The following is a 23202-nucleotide window of genomic DNA, read 5'->3' as shown; positions in this document are numbered from 1 at the left end:
AATTAAATAGATTCTTGTCTCAGTTACAAAGGGACACCCACAAACACTGAATTACATATGTTCTCTAGTAAGTTCACGCTTGGACATACCAGTTTTTGTCAGTGATTAAGGAAAACTTTTTGCTCCCATAAATGTGTTTTGGGATGGAAATAATGGAAAAATACTGATGAAATACTCAATTTATTTATTCAATAAAAGGTCATTTGCTTAGCATTAAGGCAATTCAAATAAATCATTCTTAAGCAGTTTAAAAAAAATTCTTATAGTGAGCATATGCAACACACAATGGGTGACTAAGTGGTTTATAACTATTTAATTCTCCATATGTGTATATTTTACACAGTTTTGTTACTGGAGAAATGAAATATTCAATTTGTAAGTATCAGAATAAGTTTGCTTTCTTTTAGTCATGTGGGGAAATGCTAGTTATTTGAAGAACACACTGAAACATATGCTGTGGTGTATGTAAATGGAATGACCAAGACTGCCTGAAAAATCAAACTTTCAATTATGTTAATCAGATAAGCGTCCTTTTTTTTTTTACTTTGCTAATGATACAATGCTTACCACTCATAGGCAATTAATGCACAGTTGCTGGTGAACTCATTGATGATGGAAACCTGCCTGTAAAGGAGCCTTACAAATAAAACAAAAGACAGAATCTAGAAACAAATTTTAATCCTAGATCACTAGCCCATCACTTAAAGCACCAAATTAAACTGATTTGAATTGTAAAAGAAGTATCTACATTTCAATTCTAAATTTTTACTGACAAATCATCTTGCACAGAAATGAGTGATCGGTTATAATGTATGTTTGTATTAATAATTTTTGTCCACATTGAAACATTTAGTTGATTTATATAATGATGACATTTAAACTTTCATTATTATTCTTCCAAGAAGTAAAAATTAACATTATGCATTAGTTATTTTGTAAATTGTTTCCAACTTTTTTTTTTTTGATTATATGCCTGTGCCCTAAACTTACTGCCATCAGCTATCAGGCAGCAAACATAAGGAGAAAAAATTAAAGTTACAATTTTTTAGAGATTTATTTAGAAAGAGGATTGAACTGAGAGCTAGGAGACCTGAATTTAAACCTGGCCTCTGCAACTGTTAATGGTAGAGTCACTCATGCTCTTTTGCAAATGGAGGCAATCAGACTACAATCTAAAGTAGATCTCAAATTCAATAATTAATTATCTAGTTAATCATTTCCTCTACAGATAATTAGACCCATATGCCACTGTGGTAACTTTATATCTAAAAGAACTAAACACATAGTCTAATGCCCATGCAGATAAATGGCATGCAGTTAATGCATTCGTGTGTGTAATGGTCAAAGTGTGTGAGGCATCAGAGGAGGGAGTGATACCTACTAATTCTTAAGGCTTTCATAGGAGAGATGGCTTCTAACTGTACCTTGAAGCATGAGAACATGGAAAATAAACTAGAAGCAAGAGGGGGGAGGCTAGATTTAGAGAAGAGTAAAGTGGCCATTACTGATAGAGTTGTGGGAACTTATAGAAATAGGCATAGAACAAGGTAGCAAAGGAGGATTAGGGACTGTGACTTTTATTAGGGAGACTGAGCGAAGGTGATAGTGGTGGGTGTAGGTGCTTTTTTTAAAAATAAAAACATTACATTTTTGAAATTGGCTCTGGTCAATTTTTATAATAATGCCTTGAACAATATGTTAAAATTGAGAGAAATTGAAGATAGGGGACCAGTTAAACTATTGCTATAAACTGTAGCAATAAACTATTGCTATTGCAATAATTTCTGTGTTTAATGTTACTAAACAAAACTCTGAAAAACTTTATTCATATGATTATTATATATAAAATGACTATAGTAGTGCTTAGCACATAGAATTTTTTAAAATAGCCATTTTATAGCCATATTATAAATAATTTAGGGTTTAGATGGCATAATTTTATTGGTTATTTGAATGTAATATATAATTAGAAAATCTAGTCTATAATCTGACATATAATACATATCACAACATTTACTTATTCCTAGATGTTATTATATTTACTTTTTCTGAGTTTTTGCTGCCTTTTTTTTTTAAAGGTGTTTCAAATACTATTTATTGAGACACTTGCTTCTATGTGCCAAGACGAGGTATATACCAGGAAAAGGTTCTAGGATTAGGAATACAAATATAGGTAAAAGCAGCATATTTTAACTCTAGAAAGGGAGCCAAAAAGATAAAGCGGTGATTAACCTACATTATTACATGGTACTGTTTCACAAAGGAAGGCATGATATACTGTCCCTTAGAAGGCTGGAGAATTCACAGGAGAGGCGTAACCTAGATCCTGAAATCTGAGTAGGTTCACACGGTAAGTGAACACGGAAACCATTGGGAGATAGACCACATTCTAAGCTGTGGTAACTATAGATAGCAGACCATTGAGGTAACTGGAAACAATTCTACCCATGCATGTGTGTGTGTGTAAATATATATATTTATAAATCGTTATATATAGGTACATACACACACACAATCTACTGGTGAACGAGCCCAAAAACGTGTGGAACATACAAAGGGCTCAAATGATATGTTGGAAATTTCTAGGCAGGTTTTAAAGAGGCAAGTGATGTAATATCTGTGCTTTGAAGTTTGATCCATTCCTTGTTTGAATGAATATATTACTAAGAAGTTGTTATTGCTGTAGTTTCTTGAATTGATGGGTGGTCTGTATCCTTAAACCTTGCAAGTTTCAGAATGTCTGATATTGCCTCTCTTTCTTGCTGGGTATAAACTTATTGAGTCACATATGTTTTCAGTTGGGTATTTGCACAAATTCCTTTTTTGTTTTCTGGCAAATAATCTTGCTTTCAATAAGGATGAAGCCCACCTGATAACTTTCCTTCAATAGTTGACTGGGTTTTTATTAATGGATTCCAAATATATTCTTCCTTTATTTAGGAAGTTCCATAACTGATCCTCTGTAAGATTAGATTTTCCGGGAAGATGGTGACATTTCAGTCTGCAGATACGTTTATTTTTAGGTTTTATTTCCTATCTTTTATTCTTATTATCTTCCCAATCAATTTCATCTCTTTCAATGAAAATTTGATTTTGTTATTACTTAGTTTGGAACTTTGGCAACAAGACTCAATCCTCTCCCTTCTTTGTCAGTTCCTCTTTCCTATGCTTTTCAATTGCATTTTGGTCAACTTTTTATCTCCTGACAGTGAGTGAGCGAGCTGGAGGAGCTCACTGTTGGAGTATACAATTGTTGTTTTGACTTGAAAACAAGCTTCACATTTTTTAATATATTTTCTTCTAGGAAAATATATTCTTTCATATTTTGGCGATAGGTGTGTGTCTTGTGAAACTCCATCAAAGACACTGTGGAGTAGTCTGGTGTTCACACCTTCTACTCCTGCTTTCACTGTAGTTTACCTACAGTGATTTCCTTTAGTAGAAGGATAATGCACACACAATAAATATTGAGCATGTGTGTGTTATTAGAACAGTACTTGGCATATAAGTGTTTGTTATGATGTTGCTGCTGCTTTTGTACTTTAGCTGTACTTCTGCTTTTTATGGACATTTTCCAGTAATTTTATAGCCATATAGACTCCTACAGCTTGTTTATGTAATAAAGCATTTATGGATGGAAGGTCTGTGATTCGTTACATTTTAGTTACTAATTACATCATACCTGGGATATTTGTTTTGTAGAAAGATTATTCTGGAGGCAGTGCATAACATGGCTTGTTGGTATAAACCTAGAAAGGAAGTTCTATTAGAAGATAATTAGAATAATCAAGGGAAGAAATTATAAGGAATTGAACTATGACAGTGGCAGTGAGGATATAAGCAAAAGCAAGTTACAGGAGAAATTACAGTGTTGAACAAAACTGAAGTGATGGAATGGGTCTCTGGATGATGAAGAGGCTCTGGTTTGTACAATTCTTTGGATGAGTGATACTTGCAACCAATTTTAAAATGTACAGAAAGGTGATGATGTAAATGGAAAAAAGAAAAGGGAGTGAGTTCTGATCAATTCCTGCAGACTCTGAGATATTTGTGCAGTATGTAAATAGAGGTTACTAGTAAGCCTTTGTTTGGCTTTTGGGGGGAAAATCTGTCTTTGAAGACATACATATGAGACATGTCAAAATACTGCTAGTGACGAAAGCCATAGTTGTGGATAAGATTACACACAGAGTTATTATTGTATAAAAAGACCAAGTACAGAGCAAATAAAATAATATAAATATTTAAGAAACTCTTAACTAAGGTGAATTATGTGATAGTGAGAGGTAACCAAACTTCTCAACAATCAGTTCTTAGTGTTCTCCAAAGTATATTCTTATATTTCTCACTTTTTCTTTTCAATGATCATTTCTTAGTATTCTCAAAAATTCTGCCGCCTTAGAGGTAGTGCAGAGGAGGACAGAGCCTGGCCTCTGGTGTCAGGAATTAGAATCTTGACTCTACATCTCACAAGCTTTATGACCTAGGATATTCCCAATATCTATCTGAGTCAATTTCTTCATGAGAAAATATGGAAATGAAAATTTCCACCTCAAACTGTTGTTGTGGGCCTTGCGTAAATATACTAATAAATCATTCAGCAATTTTTTTGGCACATAATAGGCACTGAAAACTTATTTCCTTTGTATTTTCTCTTCTGTCTACTGGTTTTTATTCATGTCCTCTTACACTTCCGTGTAAGAAGGTTAAAAAACTAGTCCTCGATGAACAAAATAAAGTCAGAAAAATAAGGTGAATTTTCCCACAATATAACTTTATTAATCTCTAAAAATTATTCTTTATTTGTGTTTTTTTGGTCCTTTCTAAACTTTTTGCTGATTAAGTATGAAATGATAATGATAGTAAATAGCACTTGTTTTGTTGTTTTGTTTTTATAGTGCAACCTTTCCTTTCAGCCCTTATTTTGTTTATGGAAATTTAAATAATAATCTAGGGAGCAATGAAATACAGAGTCTCAAAATTTTGGGACCTTGATGAACTTTCCAATATTTACAAATATCTAGATGTGATCATCATTTAGTCAAAATATTTTGGCATCATATAGACCCAAACTTTGACTACTTTAAATAGCATCTTTGTTCTATGAAAAGGACAAAGTTCAAGTCATGGAAAAAGGACATTGATGGCCTAAAGCCATCAATGAATACAGGCAGTTCATTAGAGTCCAGCAACTGGTGGGGTCCTATTACCTTTCATGCTATAAAACTTAGAGAAGGGAGGGTATTGAAGGGAGGGAGAAAGGAAGGAGGAGAGAAATAGAAATGTCATGGAAGTCAGAAATATAGAGAACAGGATGGCTATTGTTTGGATTTGAGGTTAAGTGTACAGCAGTTCTCTATCCAACTATGAAAAAGTCTAGTTCTGGGCGGTCTTGCATTCTAGAAAGCAGTATTCACTTTATTGCCTTTTTGAAATCTGATTCGATCATTGTAATGTAATCATCTGTATAGATCTGTGCTTATCCTAAAGATAATCAAGATACCACAGGAACTATACAACTTTCTTATGTAGAGCTGAATCTACATATGTGATTTTGATGTAAATTTTGTCACCTTTTATTCTTTTCGTATATTAAATATACAAGAGCATTAACTTATAAAATAATTTTTCAGTATCTTAACGTACTGATAGTGACTGCTAACAATGTCTTTTCCTTTTTCTTTATTCAAATAGAGCTACATTAGAGATCCTGATGTGTTCCAGGGGAAAAGGCAAATCTGAAAATTTATAAATAAATAAGTATAATGAAAATGACAGTTGACTTATTAGAAGAGAATCACAGTTCTTCTCCCATGATTATTTGATAGGATATTCTGATTAAAGAACAGATCAATTAAAATTTCTTTTCTCCTTTTGCTGCATGATATTAGATTTAAAAAATCTATCAAATGGACTTTATTTGTGTCTTGAACGTCGTAAGATTCATAAGATTTTTTAGTATTACATCACAAGAGAATGCAATCTATTTATAATTGAAAACAATGCTGCCTGAAATTATATGAATTGATTTTCCCTTCCAGAACATCTATACACTTATGCTTACTGTCTGCATTGTCTTATAGCCTGTCATAATAATAATGGTGATAATAGGTAGCATTTATTGAACACAGACTATTTGCTTGGCCTTGTGACCACTTTATCTTTCATTTTGTCATTAAGCAAATTATAGAAACACTAAATCATTTGGTGAATCTGGAATAAACAAAATGTTTGCTTAATTATCTTTCAAATTTAAGAATACATAGTTCATTAAGAGTGCTTTTCTGAAATGGCACTTTTGATTACAGTCCTACATTTACTTTTCTCTATGGTTGACACGGCATGTAGAAGTTGAAGTAATGTCTCAACAAGGGAAAAACTGAATTGCACCCAAAAAGAATTAGTGCCTTTGTATGCTTTAGTCTACTAGGATTCACCAAAGTCGAGCTGATTCTATAGAAATTTAGGTTTTTCTAAAGTAACATTTGTTGTTGTTTGACTAAATGTGAACATAGGCAAGATGTAAGAAAGTAGTGGAGTATTAAACATCTCATATTACTGAATATTAATTTTAGTTCCAATACCAAGTTGTGTAATGGTAAGATTTACATAACAGAAGCTGAAAAGAAACACCTAAAATTCTTTGACTCTAAAGGAGTAAAGTCCAAGTTGAAGTTATTTAATATCAATTGCAGCTGAACATGTCTACATATAAGGAAAATAAAATGATACATTTAAGTTAAAAATCATAAAGGAAAACAGAATATTTAAAAATGTGAAATCTAGACTTTGAGGAAAAAATCTCTGATTTTAACCTAGGTTTTTTCACCCTGAAAGTGGTGAGATAATCTAAGCAATCCAGAATTTGCCCTGGCTCACTGCCAAGAAGGTCTCAAAAAGACTCCTCTCTCAGTTACAAAGCAATGTGTGAAGTCCCTGATACAGAGGAACATCTAAAGAAATTGCAGCAAAAGGAATGATGAGGCAAAGTTAAGTACATTTGAAAGGAATGTAGAATAGCTGCTAACCTGTACTCCAGGAAAAATTGCCTTTTTGTTTAATGAAATGATCCAGCAGTAACATTTTTTAAAGTGTAGTTTGTTTCTAGAGTGATTTCACACGTAAATGACTAAAGACTTTCTCTAAGTTGTCGGTGCGTAGGAACCAATAATTTTCCCTGAACTCAACCTGTAACATATTTTTCAATTGTATGAATATTTTCATTGTTTAAAATTGTGATATAGAAAGTCATTATTTTTGCTATTTAAAGTTCAGTATACAGAAGTTGGCAAACAAAAAAGAATACTGTTCTTAATATGACCATTAGATTTAATATTAATGTAAATCAAGGAGCATAGTGCTCTTCTTATTTATCCCTTCACCATACACAATTACTGATGTTAACAAGTTAGCACACTTGGTAAGAAAGTAGAAAAGTACTTTTTTCATTCAGCTCCATCTGGACCCTAATTTCCTACTTGTAGTCGAGAAGATCAAACATTAATATTTAACCTCTACTTATACAAACAGGTAATCTTTAACTGAGTGTTTACTATGCAAACTATTGCAGTAATTGTTTTATGAATTATCTAATTTCACCTTAATAATAACTCTTGGGAGATTTATTATTAACCCCATCTTCCAGAACTCGAGGCCCAGGTAGTGTAAGGAACTCATGCTAGTTTACACACCTTGTACGTACTGAGGTGGTGCTTGTGTTTTCACCTATAACTGTGACTCCATGTTCTATGGCTGTAGTAGTTGTCTTCCTATAACTTCTTCCACATTATGCTTAGACCTCTCTTTTATGGTTTCTATGCATTTCAAATTAAAATCAATCCTTGTGTTTCTTAAATGACCCTCCCAATGATTAATATCTCTATGTAATTTTCTTGGTTTAGACTCAGCTGGCTTTTTAAATTTTTTTAGTTTGCCTAGCTACCTATAGTTTAGTCTCTCTGGTATTAGGGTAGAATTATAGTGTTTAGAATGGGAAAAAAGAGTGAAGGTTATCTAGTCTATTTGATAAACAGATCTCTTTATACAACCTTTCAGTCAGTGCATGAATATATCCAGTGATACAGCCCCTGTCTCTGGTAATAGCCCTTTCCATCCTCACACAGCTCAGGGTGCCTGAAATATCAGTCTTACATTGACTCTCTGTAGCATTGATCCTTTACAATCATTTCGTGAGAGGAATGGCATTTACATTCAGATATCATGTGGTGGATTCTCTGTTCTTTCTCTCTGGAGACTCATAGCTCTCATTTATTTCTGATGATGACTTGCATGAATGAAACTCCCTTGATCTATTTCTTCCTTCCCTCCTTCCTTCTATTCTTCCTTCCTTCCTTTTTTTTTTTTTTTTTTGTCAGAGGTAGAGAATAAGATAAGACAAGCCCAGTATTGTACTGTTTCTCATGTAGAAATTAGAAAAGCATCTTTTAACAATGTATTAACAATTAATTCTTCTAATTTTGTGAGTAAGATGTATAGGTAGGTAGGTAGGTAGATAGATAGACAGGCAAGCATTCAATTTAATATTCATGACCTGGTAATATGGAAAAGAAACCATGTGAGTTGTGGATGATGAGCTATTAACTATATATCTCCTTACATGAGGGAATGTTAATTCTGGTAGATAAGTCATTTATAGGAATGATTGTAATAATTGACAGTGTGATGCAGATTATGAGTAATTCAAGCAAAATATTACAAACAAAGTAATTCTATGAGAATTCTTAGGGATTGCATTTGAACTAGCTTGGAAGAGTGATACTATTTTCTCTAGGTGGCATATAGTTGTAGGTGTCAGGAAAGGCTAATAAGTGGCATATAGTTGTAGGTGTCAGGAAAGGCTAATAAGTGGACGACCACAGAGCATGTTTTCCTGGAGGGTTGTGGACATGAGAAAGAGTACTGAGGTGGGGTCTAAACACAGATGGTGTTGATCTGACCTTTAAGGCTAAGTTAAGGAGTTTGAACTTTATTCTCTATTAAAATAATATTTTTGATAAGATGGAAAAGGCAATAAGAGAAATAAAGCAGGCAACTTATCAAATGACTAATGTCCTGGGATAGGGCTGGGACATTGAAGCTGAAGGGTCTTCATTTCGGCTTCCTCTCCTTGGAAGGCACATTCTACATTTTATGGAGGCTGATGAAAAGGTTCTGTGTGTGCACGGTAAAAATCTGAATCATTGATTCAGGACACATTTCTGGAGACTCCTCAACATTTCTATCCCATGAGAGATGGGTTGTGGTGGTATATATATATATATATATATATATAAACCTAATTTCAATTGAAGCAGATAAAGAAAACCTCTTTGGTGATGATCAACACTTACCTCTCGAGTGAAAAGGTGGACTTACTGTTATATCTATCTGAAGATGTTTTTGTCACTTAAGGTGTAGGTCTAAAAAAGTTCAGTATTTGCCTGTTCACAACAAAAGCAAATTGGAAATCAATAACAAACTGAAAAATTGGGGTCATGTAGTAAAATTTATTTAATTCAGTGTTTTCATAAAAGCCTAACTCAGTTGATCTATTATATATGTCAGTTACAAAATATTACAAAGGATTTAGATGGTGAAGTTCATGATTTAATGGTCAAAAAGACGTAAATAAAAAGAGGCCTCAAACAACCTAGGAGGTTGAACAGTGTTTTCCCCACACTACCTCTGCTCTGTTGGTCCCTATGTTTATCCTTCTAGCAATGACTTGGAGCAAATGAAACCCCTTAAACAAGTCTTAGTAAAGTTAAAGACATTTTGTATACAAAGTGACCATTCTGATCTATTACTACATGCAGAGATTGCACCAGCCCAATTGTTTGGACAAGGTATTTCTCTCCTTTCTTGTGTAGGAGTGTGTGGTCTTGAATATGAAATCAGCAAACTAATGGGAGTATAACTCCCACTTCAATGAAATGTAAAGAAGTCCTGTATATTTTTTACTACCACAAAGAATAACCACTGATTGGTAACTACAGCAGGCAGCAGCCTCATTACCATGTACCAATAGTCTGTGTTCATATAGGACCTCACATTAACACCCAATGTCTTGCTTTGTTACCTTGCAGAAATGTTGGAATCCAACAATGTGATCACTTTCAATGGCTTGGCCAACAGCTCCAGTTATCATACCTTCCTTTTGGATGAGGAACGGAGTAGGCTGTATGTTGGAGCAAAGGATCACATGTTTTCATTCAACCTGGTTAATATCAAGGATTTTCAAAAGGTATCTTTATTCTAATATATGTACTATAATTCTTTTGAAACAATTCAAGTTATATAGACTTTTCTAGCTATTTAACAGTGTGACAACTGAAAAAAATTGTTTAAATTAATATTTTATCTTTTCAGACACAAATAAAAATAATGCACTGATCTATCACAAATCAGTGGATGTAGTAAACTGTCAAAATTATCAGGGAGGAAACTGTACTATTTTCAGTGATCATTCTAAGAAATACTAACTTTAGCTTATTCTTCCACAGTTCTATCATTTTTCCTGCATAAAATTAAATACCTAAAGCATTATAGAAATATATCATAATTGATTTCATGTACTAGGTATATATATTTATATATAATTTACATATCTCTCTATATTGCCAGCACATGCAGAGTTCATCACTCATCATACACATGCCTCATCTGAACGTTGCCTGCGTTTGGAAAGTTTATTAGAACACAGGCACTCTCATTCATTTACATATTGTCTATATCTGCTTTCATTCTACAATGACAGAGCTGAGTAGTTGTGATAGAAATCATCTGAATCACAAAGCCTAAAATATGTACTATCTGGCCTTTTAAACAAAAAAGTTGGCCAAACCCTGATCACAAAGATCAGTTTTCAGTGTCAGGTTTTTGCAAGTATGGACATTTAGAAACTAGCCTTCTATCAGTATTGTTAATATACTTTATTTTGTTTCGGGATTATTTAATTAATAAGCTATACAGTTTGGAAAAAAAATATGGATTGACAGATTAGTGGAAATTGTGCTACTGAGTCTATATGCTGCATTCTAAGTCAAACAGTTTTTTTTCAGTCGGTATTTCCTGTCAGTTCTCTGAGGATCAAAGATCTTCATGCAACAGCTTTCCCAAGAGTGGTAATATAACATGCTTTTTAGGGTGCATACACTTTAGTGTATGTATGTGTGTGTGTATATATATATATATATATATATATATTAGTTTTGCTGCTTCTTAACACTTGGTTTTAAAGTCGTGTGCCTCAACTTTACAGAATTGTAAAAAGCTTTTTTCTGGTTGGAGAATGTTGTTTTGGGATAAAGTGAAGATTTAATTTCAGGGCTGATTCATATCTCTAATAGAGTATACTGCTAAACCTAAGACTTTTACGTTTCTTCTGTTACCCAAACATTACAATTCTGACTATATATTAAGAGATTTGATTCATAACATATAGTCAAATAAAATGGCAGTGCCCTTAATGATATATTTTGGAATTAAGATATAACATTTAAAAATCACTTTGGATATTTCTTTTTTGATTTTTCAATATATTAGATTTTGAAGCTTCCTCAGATTAACAATATCCCTAAGGTTATCTACTATCTAAGAAAACTGATTATCCATTGTTTTTTTCTGAAATGATAAAAATATTTATCTTAGCATCTTTTGTAAAGGTCAAAAAATAAGCAAGTTTTTGTTGTTTTAGTGAAAGATAACCGTCCTTTATAAAATGAATGAAAAATCTAAGATGATTAGGAAGACTACATATTTTAATAACAAGAGGTTATATCAGTTCAAATTTTCAGTGTTTATAGAAATTTCATCATTTTATGAAATCCATATATATGAATATATGTATATACTTATTATATCTATGTATCTATTGTATATATCTATATATCTATAAATAGAAAATATTTGAGCACATCTCACCTCAAAATATATGTTTAATGTATTCAACATTTTTTCTGAATAAATATTCTTAATTTGGTTTATATATTCAATTGGCTCTAAAATTGAAAAGAACTAAATTGTCATATAAACAACCTACTATTTTATAGGTAAGGAAAATCCTAGAGACATTTGTGTGCCCAGGATGCATCACTTGTAATAAACATATACTGAAATAATGAGTTAAATAAAAGTTAAGTGACTTGCCTAGTGTTATAGTGTTCTTCTTATAGGCTCTTGATTCAGATCATTATTCTAATAATAGAAGACATATTTCTAATTTTAAAGCATTCGTTTCAATACATTATTTAATTTTAATTATATCACACTCTTTATAAGGGTAAATATAGTTTACTTAAGGATTATATCTGTTTGTCTATATTGTCTATTAATGCTCTTTTTAACCTATATGTAATATTATTCAACAACTTTTTCCTAAGCATCTACTACTGTGATAAACTGTATAGGGGGCACTAGGGTATGTCATCAGTAATTCTTGAGGAACTTACAAGATAATACTAAAGATGTATGAGCATAAAGGTAAATACTAGGCCAATCCCTGTTAGAGAAAAAAACAGTCTCAGGCTTGGAAGGACCATGAAAAGATTCTTGGCCTTGGTAAAGGTCTCAATCTCCTTAAGGCATAAATGCTTATTCGCTAATGAGTAAGAAGAGCTACCATGGGTAGATGTATAGAAGCCTAAAGAAGGGAAAGTCTAAAATAGATCATGAAGCACTCTGAATATGAGGGTAAGAAATTTAGTCACTATTAACTGAGAAGTTTTTGAGCAAGAAGAAAAGATATCAACAGGTTAACAAATCTAACCAAAAGATAGGAATTATTCTTCATGGAAATAGATGCTATTGGAAGGACAAGTTATATATTTGTTCCGTTGACTTACAGTTATTCTCATTAAATTGCTTTCCAAAAGAGCACTTTCTACACCAGAATTTATTTTACTCATGCCAGATCTTTAAGCTAATATTTTTTTACCTTGATCTGTAACAAGTTGGGAGTACACACCCCTCTAAATATGAGAGAATTTAGCATGAATGTTAGCAAAATTACTTTTTATTAATATTTGTCATAAGAGAGAAATCACAAAATGAGACCCATGTTGTGTCAATGCTGATAATCAAGAGCTAGGAGACTACGAGAAAACAACCTGCCCTTTTCAATTTAAAAAGTTATCTGTTTTAATAATCTGTGATTCTTGCACAATCTAGCTGGAAAGCTGAATATACAGTCAATAAATCTTAGCTCTTCTATATATTATTTTTGTGTCCCAGAGAAAATTTATATTTGATCCTCCTCCTGTGTATGTTTTACTTTACATACACAGACACACATGAAAAGAAAAGTACATGAAAAGGAAAAAAATACATAAATTAAGAGCTTCAAATGGTAAAAATAAATCCATGTCCAAAACTTTTTAGGGCTTTTTATTGTGATATGGACCTGAAATGCATTTGCCATGTCATCATAGGTTATTTCAATATGTCCTAAATTCTTGTTTATAAATGTGTTATATTTTGCTTTTTAATTCCCTAGATTGACTATCACAGCCTTTGCCCAAGTTTATGACCATTTATACTGAATTATCTAGAGGTTCCCAGATGAATGATAATCAGTCATTTTGAGACTAAAAGCTTTCTAGCAGACGTGGATGATGAACTGCCATCATCTCTGGATTTTTCTTTTACATATGACTTTTTTTTTTCCCTGAAATTAACTAATGTTACCAGAAAAGAAAGATGAATAAAAAAAAATTAAAATTGCTCTACCCCAGTACAGATAGGAGTCATGGGAATTGCTCAGGGGACTGGAAAATTTTATATTAAAATTTAGATGAGGGTATTTGAATTAATATTATTGAGGGAAATGCATCTACAGTCCTCTAAGCCATGAGTCATGCCTTGATTTATCTACCACTGTCACCTGATTTATCTACCACTGTCACTGTATTCAAACAATACAGGAACCTCTGGAAAGATGAAGACCAAATATCAGGGATGGAAATACAGTTATTACACAGTTAGTCTGAGTTTTGCCCACAGTGGGGAAGGCGATTTTTTTTTTTAGAGCTATCTATTTGCTTCTTCATTTCCTCCTTTATCTCCTGAAATTATGTAGTACTACTCTTACCTATTTTCCCTGTCCAAAAAAAAAAAAAAAAATTCCTTTCTAAAATGGGTTTTTCTAACCCTATCAGTTGCTCATTATAGCATGTCATGCTGAGATTTGAATGACAGAAATGGATCCAGAGCACCTGATGTTAACATTTCAAAATCACTATTTTATGATAAAGACCAATTCATTTAGAAGACTGCAAGCCACATTCTATGCTTATTTCTATCTCTCTTCACTAGATTCTCACGTGGTCTCAGGATGATCTCCCTTTCCCAACCTGCCTTACAATTCTTTGCATTGCACACTGCTTACGTCTACTGACTGCATAAATTTCTGTGTTGCTCAACTTTCATTTATACAGCAAAGCCTAATGGGTAGACAGAGAGTGAAAGATGTTAAGTTCATGCCAATTGACTGATGCTACTGCAAAGTCTTAAACTAAGAGGTTCCTGCCACATAATGCTTTATGGAACTTTCTTTATCTCAGTTGCTCCACTTGTTCTAACAGACTATAGGGTTGGATCTCTTAGAAAACTTAATTGGCAGAAAATAATGTTTCTTCTCTGCCCTTAGATTGTGTGGCCAGTGTCTTACACCAGAAGGGATGAATGCAAGTGGGCTGGAAAAGATATCCTGGTAAGTATCAATCTACTAAGTTATTTTAGTAATTGCATAAGGAATTTATTACTCTATCATCATTTTTGTCCAGTGTTATATTAAACACCATTCTTTGCTTCTGGACTTAGAAACAAATTAATGATATTTGATTTTGAATATTGACATTTTTATGTAAAGCATTGAAAATCTTATGTAAAGTGAGTGGGTAGAAAATGACAGTACACCTGAATAAAGCAAAAATGGGTTCCTTTTGATGATTTATATACACAAAAGGTAATTAACAGTTTTAGCATATATACTTATACTCAATAAGTCAACTTATTTGTGCAGATTTGTTTTCATGTTAATTCCTCTTGAATTCCTTTTGAATGAATTGAAATTTTTCTTCTTCTGAATCATCATGATTAAATTCCCCTCCTTCTTTCCATTTCATTCTATTCCTTTTCTTTCTTTTCCTTTCCCCTTCTTTCCTTCTTACATTTCTTCTTTTTTCTCCTTCCTCCCTTAGAACTTCTCTCTTCCCTTCCCTCCTTCTTTCACACATTTCATGCACTCATTCCTTAAATAAATATGGATTGAGAAATGACAATGCAACAAACATTGTCCTGGGTACTACGGACAAAAGATGAGTGAATGGTAAGCAGTCCCTACAATGGTTGTACCACTGTTAGTAGGTAGAGGCCATTTTTCCTGAGGTAAACTTTGTCAGTTAAATTAAGTGGGCCACTGGTTTGAAGTATAGCCAAGGATCTGCACAGATCATGAAAGGCAGTTATAATCATTTAAATCAATAAATTAACATGAATTCAGGATTTTAAATATTTGTATTATTTTATGTCTTATCAGATATTTTTGGATCCAAAACACAAGGAAATAAGTTTAAAAGTTTTGTCTCTATATTAGCATTTAGAAGAAATTTATTCTATGTGCATAAAGATATAAATCAACTTGTATGTATGTATATAGACATATAGATATTTTCAAGGGACAATCTGATTGATTGGTAGCAGCTGCCTAAGATTATGTATATGTTTAGAAGGGTTTAGAAGTGAAATCAGTGTTCATGGAAAAGAATGTCTCAATCTGGTAGCAGAGTTGGCTACAGGTGAAGGCAGATAAAGGAGCACAAAGCACAGGTATCTCCCATCCATGATTAATACATATCAGCAAACATGGGAAATTCATCCTTAAAAATTTCAATTTAAATATAGTGATTACACGTCACATTAAACCATAGTACAGTAAACATTTTTCTGATTATGTGAAAGTGGACAAAAAATTCTGTTCTATCAAATTTTATACTACCCCAAGTTAATACATAGGTTGGGATGATTGAAAAGGAGTAAATAGAAAGAAACATGAAGTAGGAGTCCAAAGAATCAAGAATTTTATGTTGATTCCCCACTGACTCGTTAATTTTAAATGAGCAAGTACCTTAACTTTTGGGGGGTTTTAGTATCTTATCCATTAAATGGGACATTACATATTTGCAGTTGTGAGAAAGAAGTTCAGTAGATTTTGTGATAATTATTTAGAAGTAGGTAATATTGCATAAATGTAGGCAAAAAATATGACTGAATACACACAAATTTATTAACATCAAAATGCTATATTTACCATTAACAAATTATGTTGAAAGACTTCAGTGTGATAATAACTAAGGATGGAGAGAATGGAGGTTTTACCTGTATACAGCTGTGACTTTTAAAAACAGATTTATTTTTTCTCTTTCTGTTAAAGTATAACAGGTGAAGACATGGAAACTTAGAATTACTGAGAATTCTATCCTGTGCCAAGTACTTTGATAATTTAGATAGTATTTTATATATGTAGTTTTAACAATAATCTTGTCAAGTGGGTATCATTACCACTGTTTTCTTAAGAAATATAATGATTCAGCATATTCATTCAGAATTGTTTCATTCAAAAATTTTGGAACAAAAAAAAATTTTGGAACATTTTGAGTACTATGCTAGAAGTCAAGATCAAAATTTTTGTGCCTCTGCTGAAGTTTTTGGTGTTGTGTGGCATGTATGGATTTGAACTTAGCTATTAACACACAGATAATAAGCAATAGAAATTCAAATAAATACCTTACCTATTCTGATCTTTTTAAGCGTGTGGATGTAATGATAACCAGCTCGTGACATTCTTGTAAGACTCAATCACAAATGAAATTATTACATAGACTGTAATGCATGATACAAAATTAACTATTAGTATCTGTAACAGAGTTGCTTAGACAATTTCTAAGTGAAAACATCATTAATGAAATTTGTTTGGTCCTCTCTAATGAACATGACCACTGTAGTGTGGAACTGTTCTGAATTCAATTCCATGTGAACACTGAAGATAATAACCATACTTATCTGACAACTTATCTGGATTTTATAAAAAGCACTGAGCCAAGTACAGAGCATATTTCAGTTGCTAAGATAGCAGATATTCTTTTGTGTTTATGGTTTCCAAAATTCACCTCAGTACATTTCCCTTATCTTCCATGCCTCTCGCCTTGCCTCCCCTGCTCCTCTCCCTCTTCCTCTCCCCTTCCCTCCCCTCCCATCCCCTCCCCCTCCCTCCCTCCCCTCCCCTCCCTCCCCTCCCCCCTCCCCTCTCCTCTCGCCCTCCCCTCCCCCTCCACTCCCCTCCCCTCCCCTCTCCTCCACTCCCCTCCCCTCCCCTTCCCTTCCCTTCCCTCCTCTCCCACTCCTGCTCCACTGTCAATACTGAACACTGAGGGATTCTGGTGATAGCCCAGACACAGTTATTTCAGCAGCTGCAATAAAGTCAAGATCCCCACAGTGCCCTATGAATAACCTTAATCATGACCTCAGAGGTTTCCTCTCTAAGAAAAGCAACTTTATTTTTCAGGTTTACTGAAAATGCTTACGAGTTTGATAGAACTAAATTAAAAGGAGCTAAAACATACGGTGTTTGCTAAGTCTGATACAGGGTATTAAATGGCACCTGATTATTTCATAACACCTTTTAATACGGATTCTGACAACTTATAAATTATGTCTTATATATTATGTTAGAGATAGATAATTAGGTGTGCACTGAAAGATGTAAATTTTTCAAAGTTTAACAGTATGTCAATATTAGTCATACAGATCTTAAGCCAGCTAATTAATGTAACCTGATAAAATGCTCATGCTTTTGTTATTCCTCTACATTCCACATTAAATGAATTCAGTCATTGTGAATTTTTATTCTTCTTTGTTAACACTTATTTAATGAAGGGAAAACACAACAAGTTCCATATATTTTAGTTCAAAGAAAAAAATATTTTTCCTTTAGCTCTTAACACTAAACACCAAACACTAAAGTATATTTAAATAATAAAATATATTTCGTACTATTTTTCTGGTAACCCATCTCATTCCTTTAATATTGCTTTTCATTGACTGTTATGCAAAATACATTTTGTGCATGTGGAATGCACAAATTTTATTAAAATTTATTTTACTTTTCAGGAGACCTCACTTATGTATCTCAACTTACATAACTAATTTAAATAGGATACATGACATTTATTGGTTATGTTTGGACTTTAACATACAGATGCATTTTTTTTCTTTCTTAATATATGATTTTAGAAAATAGCAAATAGTTGATTTATTGGGATTGTAACATTTCTTCCTTGATAAACATAAAAAATAGAATTAGTACTTTTACCAAAAATTTCTTAAATAACCACTTAAAAAGAAAGATTAAGGGTAAAGAGGTTTTTTTTTTTTTTAATTTTCATTCAATACCATATTTGTTAAGTGATACATGGACAGTTTGAAGGAAATTCTGCACTGTATCTTGAGTAAATAATAGCTGTGACTGATGGACAGTAATTCCTTTCAAAGACCTCTTGTGATGCTCAAAACCACATGAATGAGGCCTTGAGTGGTTTTTGCAGCCATCAGGACTTCAACATAGAATTGTAACCAAAATAGGAAGTGACCTGAAAATTTATAGAAAAGTAAACTAACAACCTTCTTGAGTGCTCTCCGTGGTTTCTAGAATCCAAGTTTACCCTTTTCCTACTGGTTTTAGTGTTTTCTCTAAATGTCCTCTGCAAGTAAATCTCCTTTAAACAAACCATCCTGGAGGAAGTGCTGTCTTCTTGATATTAGATTCAGATGCAAGAATACAATAGGAAAAACAGGACAAAGACACTGGTTATTTTTATGTATCTTGAGAGTAGGTCATTTTTAAGTCCGGTTAAGATGGTCAACATGGTACAGCCACCCAGCAAGTCAGGACATACCACTTGATTGAACCTACATAGTTCCTGTGTCACTAAGTGTAGCATTATACAGAAAGTATTCCCCATTCTCCCAGGCAGCTGGGAAGATACAAACCATCATTTCTCACAGCTCAGTTTTGCATCATACATATATATTAAATCAGCTGCTGGGATTTGAGCAACTAGTCCACAATGAAAGGACTTTGTGGTAAGAGGGAATCTACAGCCTAAGACGTGTATAGTCTCTCTCTTTCTTCATATATATGTAGATGGAGAGAAAAAGAGAGAGAGAATACAAACGTGCCTTAGGCTGCTGATAATGGCATTTCTGACAATAAGATTAATCTAAACTTATTTTTTTCCAGAAGTGAATATGCAGCATATATATACTACCATTGCCTTCTTTTCTTGGTGTTGTAAGTTCTAAACATTTACATTGTTATGATATTTTTATATTAGAGGAGTGAAATGCTCATGAACTTTTCCACTGTTGTTACTTGAGAGTTGTAATTTAAAAAAAAATACATGATATATATTATTGTACAGATACCCTCAATAAGGACATAAATGCAATCCAGATATCTCTATTCTGACTGCTATTAGCTGCATTTACTTTTATTTTTGATATTTTTCTGGTGCTTAAAATCCACTTTGTATTCACAATAACATTTCTATTGAGGGATTAACTTCCTTGACCCTGTTTTGCAAATGAAAACTGAATACATGCTAAGCTGGTAAAGGAATCTGTTTCGAATCAATAGCTCTCTGAATCTTCTTTGTTTATCCTACTAAACCATCTCTCTTTGTACTAAGTTTCAGTAAAACCAAATGGCAACCGTATGACTATTAGAAATATTCTGAACATTGTTGGAAATCAAAATTTCAACCATCTGAGATGAACAAAAAAAACAGATTCTCATAAAATTGCTCTTGTTGGATACATTTCAAAGTGCAATATCATGCACCTGAATTTTAGGACATTTTTGCAGTTCTTAAGAGATTTTTGTCCTTAGTTGTTATTCATTTTTAACATATGATATATTATTACATGTCTGTCAAATTTATCATGACTCAAATTGCAGGACCTCAACAACACTAATTTTTGCCAAGTGAATGCAACTGAGAATTTGAAGCTACACATTCATCGGAAGTTGCAGTACAGTCTAAAATGCATGTTAGTCCTTGAATTTCATTTACTTTTTCAAAGGTCAAAGTTGATATCAACTTAATTTTTTAAATTTTATTTTAGGGACTTCAAGGCATGTTAAAACTCTAAATGGATAATTAGAATTACCTCTACCTCTATAAAAATCATAAGGTTTCATTAAATCTCAAAACCCTGATGTTTAATTGTTCTGAGATAATTTTTCATAGATCTCTCACACTTCTGCACATCTGATGAACAGAGGAACTCTTAAGCAAAAGGATACTTTTAAAATAACCTTGAGAAGTAGAGACAGTGTCTCCCTCAGAGCAAAGGGCAAGTTATGCTCACCTGCAGGTACAATGAACATAACATCTTCCTTAAAATGTAATGGCCAGGATGCTTATGCCTAGTATAAAATGTTCAGGTTCCCTCAACCCAGAGTTCCTCTGCTGTAATGCACCTCACTGCATGTGCAGGTGTCACTTGGCCCTCTTCTCACTGCCCAGTGGGAATTGGAGCTTGGGTAACTGGCATGAGAAATGCTGATACTTTGACTACTGATATTTCTGTAAATAATAAAGTCATTTATCTCTGATTCAGGAGCTGTATATCTTCTGCCAGCATCTGCAAAACTGTGTCAGGGTAGCTGGTTATCTTACAAGTAGAGCAGAATCATAGACCCTTTACTGTTCCTGATAATATTGATTATAAGTTTTTGTGGGCACCCTAGATGACCTCACAAATGAAAGACTGTGGTCACTTTATTCATTTTTAAGTATGATTCCATGATGAAATTTGATGATACTTCAGGTATATAGATAACTGATTCCTGATGAGAGCAAGTGAAAGACTTCTTATTAAATGTCACAGAAATGAGCATTCCAATTTTCATGTGCATTCATGTGTGTATGTTTATTTCTGCTTGGAGGTAAATAACAGGCAAACTGATAACAGTTTAAATTCAGTATTCAAACAATACTAGTAATAATGATAGCTAACATCTATTGAAGCTTACTATGTATACTAGGTATTATTCTAAATCATTTCTTTTATTAACTAATTTATGTAACTCCTTTTTGGTTATAAGATACACATTTCCTTTCAAAGGATGTAGTTCCAGCTTACCTAAGTGACACACCACAATTCTGCCACAGCTATTGAGAAACAATTGCTGTATTTGCTGTTTGACTGTGACAATGATTCATACCATCTACTACTTCGATAAAAAGAGTGATTATAAGTTTATAATTGATAGTCCTTACTGTTGGAGGACTGGAATTTTATGAAAATTCTAATGAACAAAATATAACTCGCCTTTGTAACAGGAGTGAGCACAGATTAATATTCAAAACCAATTTTATTAAATCCACCTCTCATTACCACCAATTATGGGTTTAACCTCTTTTAACTGTACTTAAGAAGAAATGAACAATTCATAATAGACTTCTTGCCCAAGTCATGGCACGGTGTGTGGAATGGTGTGAGAGTTAAGCGGACATGAAAATATTCTAACCAACAAATGGATGATTGATTATTTAAAGAATAAGATGTTACTCTTCCGTTAATAAGTGCTAGGCATCATACTATGTACTTTACACAGATATGTCATTAATACCAATTTTAGTTGAAGAAACTGAGGCTCAGAAGTCCTAAATAACTTTCTTGTAGTCACGTAGCAAATGGAAAATGATGCTTTAATAATTCTAACCCCTGTCTGACTGACTTTTAAAGCATCAGATTAGTATAGGTAACTACCTTCATGTTATTTCTATTTTTTCATTTTGATTTTATTACTTTTATTCTATGTTTTTCTTAAATTCCTCAAGAATACCTTTTCAAATGTAAATACATACCTAAGAATAAGTAACATTTTCATTAAATATTAATAAATATAAACAAATTTTTTAATTCTAAAGTTTAAACTTTTAACTGTATTCAGAAATTATTTTTAAAATTAATATATGTATATACATAATATATATAATATAAATGTGTGTATAATCCACATATATTATAAATATGGAGTATATGTCTAAATGGATTATTGTAAATGGTTAAAGAGCCTCCATTTATTAGAATATATGTAGAATATTTTATATTATTAATTATATAATAGCATTTAGTACTTTGGACATTAAGGATTTCAACCAAAATTTTTTTACTTTTGATATTAGACAAGGCAGAGGGTAGAAAAGAGGTATATATGAATTTTAAGAAAGCATTCCTCTAGGGCTTCCCTGGTGGAGCAGTGGTTGAGACTCCGCCTGCCAAGGCAGGGGACACGGGTTCGTGCCCCGGTCTGGGAAGATCCCACATGCCACGGAGCAGCTGGGCCCGTGAGCCATGGCCACTGAGCCATGGCCGCTGAGCCTGCACGTCCGGAGCCTGTGCTTCGCGATGGGAGAGGCCACAACGGTGAGAGGCCTGCGTACCGCAAAGAAAAAAAAAAAAAAAATAGCATTCCTCTAAAATCTGAATTTCATTTTTTTTCACCTTCCTTAAAGCTACATCTCATATGTGATTAAAGATGCAATTCATCTCCCTTATTTGAGTATTAAATTCATTCATGATAAATGCATATATGTTAGAATTAATATGCCAGCTAATTCTGTCCACAATAAATCTCTTTAGATTGTAAATCTACCTACTTGGTGTAAACCATTGACTTAGTTGCCTTAAGGCATGAGCACTAAGTATTCAACAACCTTGCATAATATTGGAAACCACAGAATGTCATTATTGAAATCAGAGTAAGGTTTTTGACTACATAATAGTTCTGGTTTGGCAGGAAAAAATATTCAGGTTGGTTTCGCATAGTATTTTACAATTTTTTGCATTCATTTGAATATGAGATGAAGAAAGGTGCATATTGTATGGACCACCCACAATCAAATAACTCCGGTGAGTGGTACAAATGTAATAATTAGATCGATAGCACAATATAAAATAAAATATAAGCCAAAAGTAGACATTATCAGCTTCTCTGGTCCATATGGCATTTCAAAGTGAAATTGCTCAAAGCTCCTTTAAATAGTAGAAGAGAATCACATTGACTAACTTTTGCTAATACCATGGTCTGTAGTGCTTAGGCATATAATTTTGACCAAATTTGAAGGTTTCAAGTAA

General features: G+C 33.0%; 1 protein-coding gene across 1 annotated transcript in view; it reads left to right on the top strand.

The window, feature by feature from the left end:
• SEMA3A (semaphorin 3A) overlaps positions 1-23202 on the top strand; it is a 231221-nt gene that overhangs the window by 50224 nt on the left and 157795 nt on the right. The window contains exons 2-3 of the mRNA XM_082846433.1: positions 10086-10243; positions 14645-14707. Coding sequence (XP_082702559.1) covers positions 10086-10243; positions 14645-14707 — 221 coding nt within the window. The remainder of the gene's footprint in view (positions 1-10085; positions 10244-14644; positions 14708-23202) is intronic.

The sequence above is a fragment of the Leucopleurus acutus genome (assembly GCF_964270905.1).
Source record: "Leucopleurus acutus genome assembly, chromosome: 9".
Lineage (NCBI taxonomy): Eukaryota > Metazoa > Chordata > Mammalia > Artiodactyla > Delphinidae > Leucopleurus > Leucopleurus acutus.
This window is presented reverse-complemented; position numbering and strand designations above follow the sequence as displayed.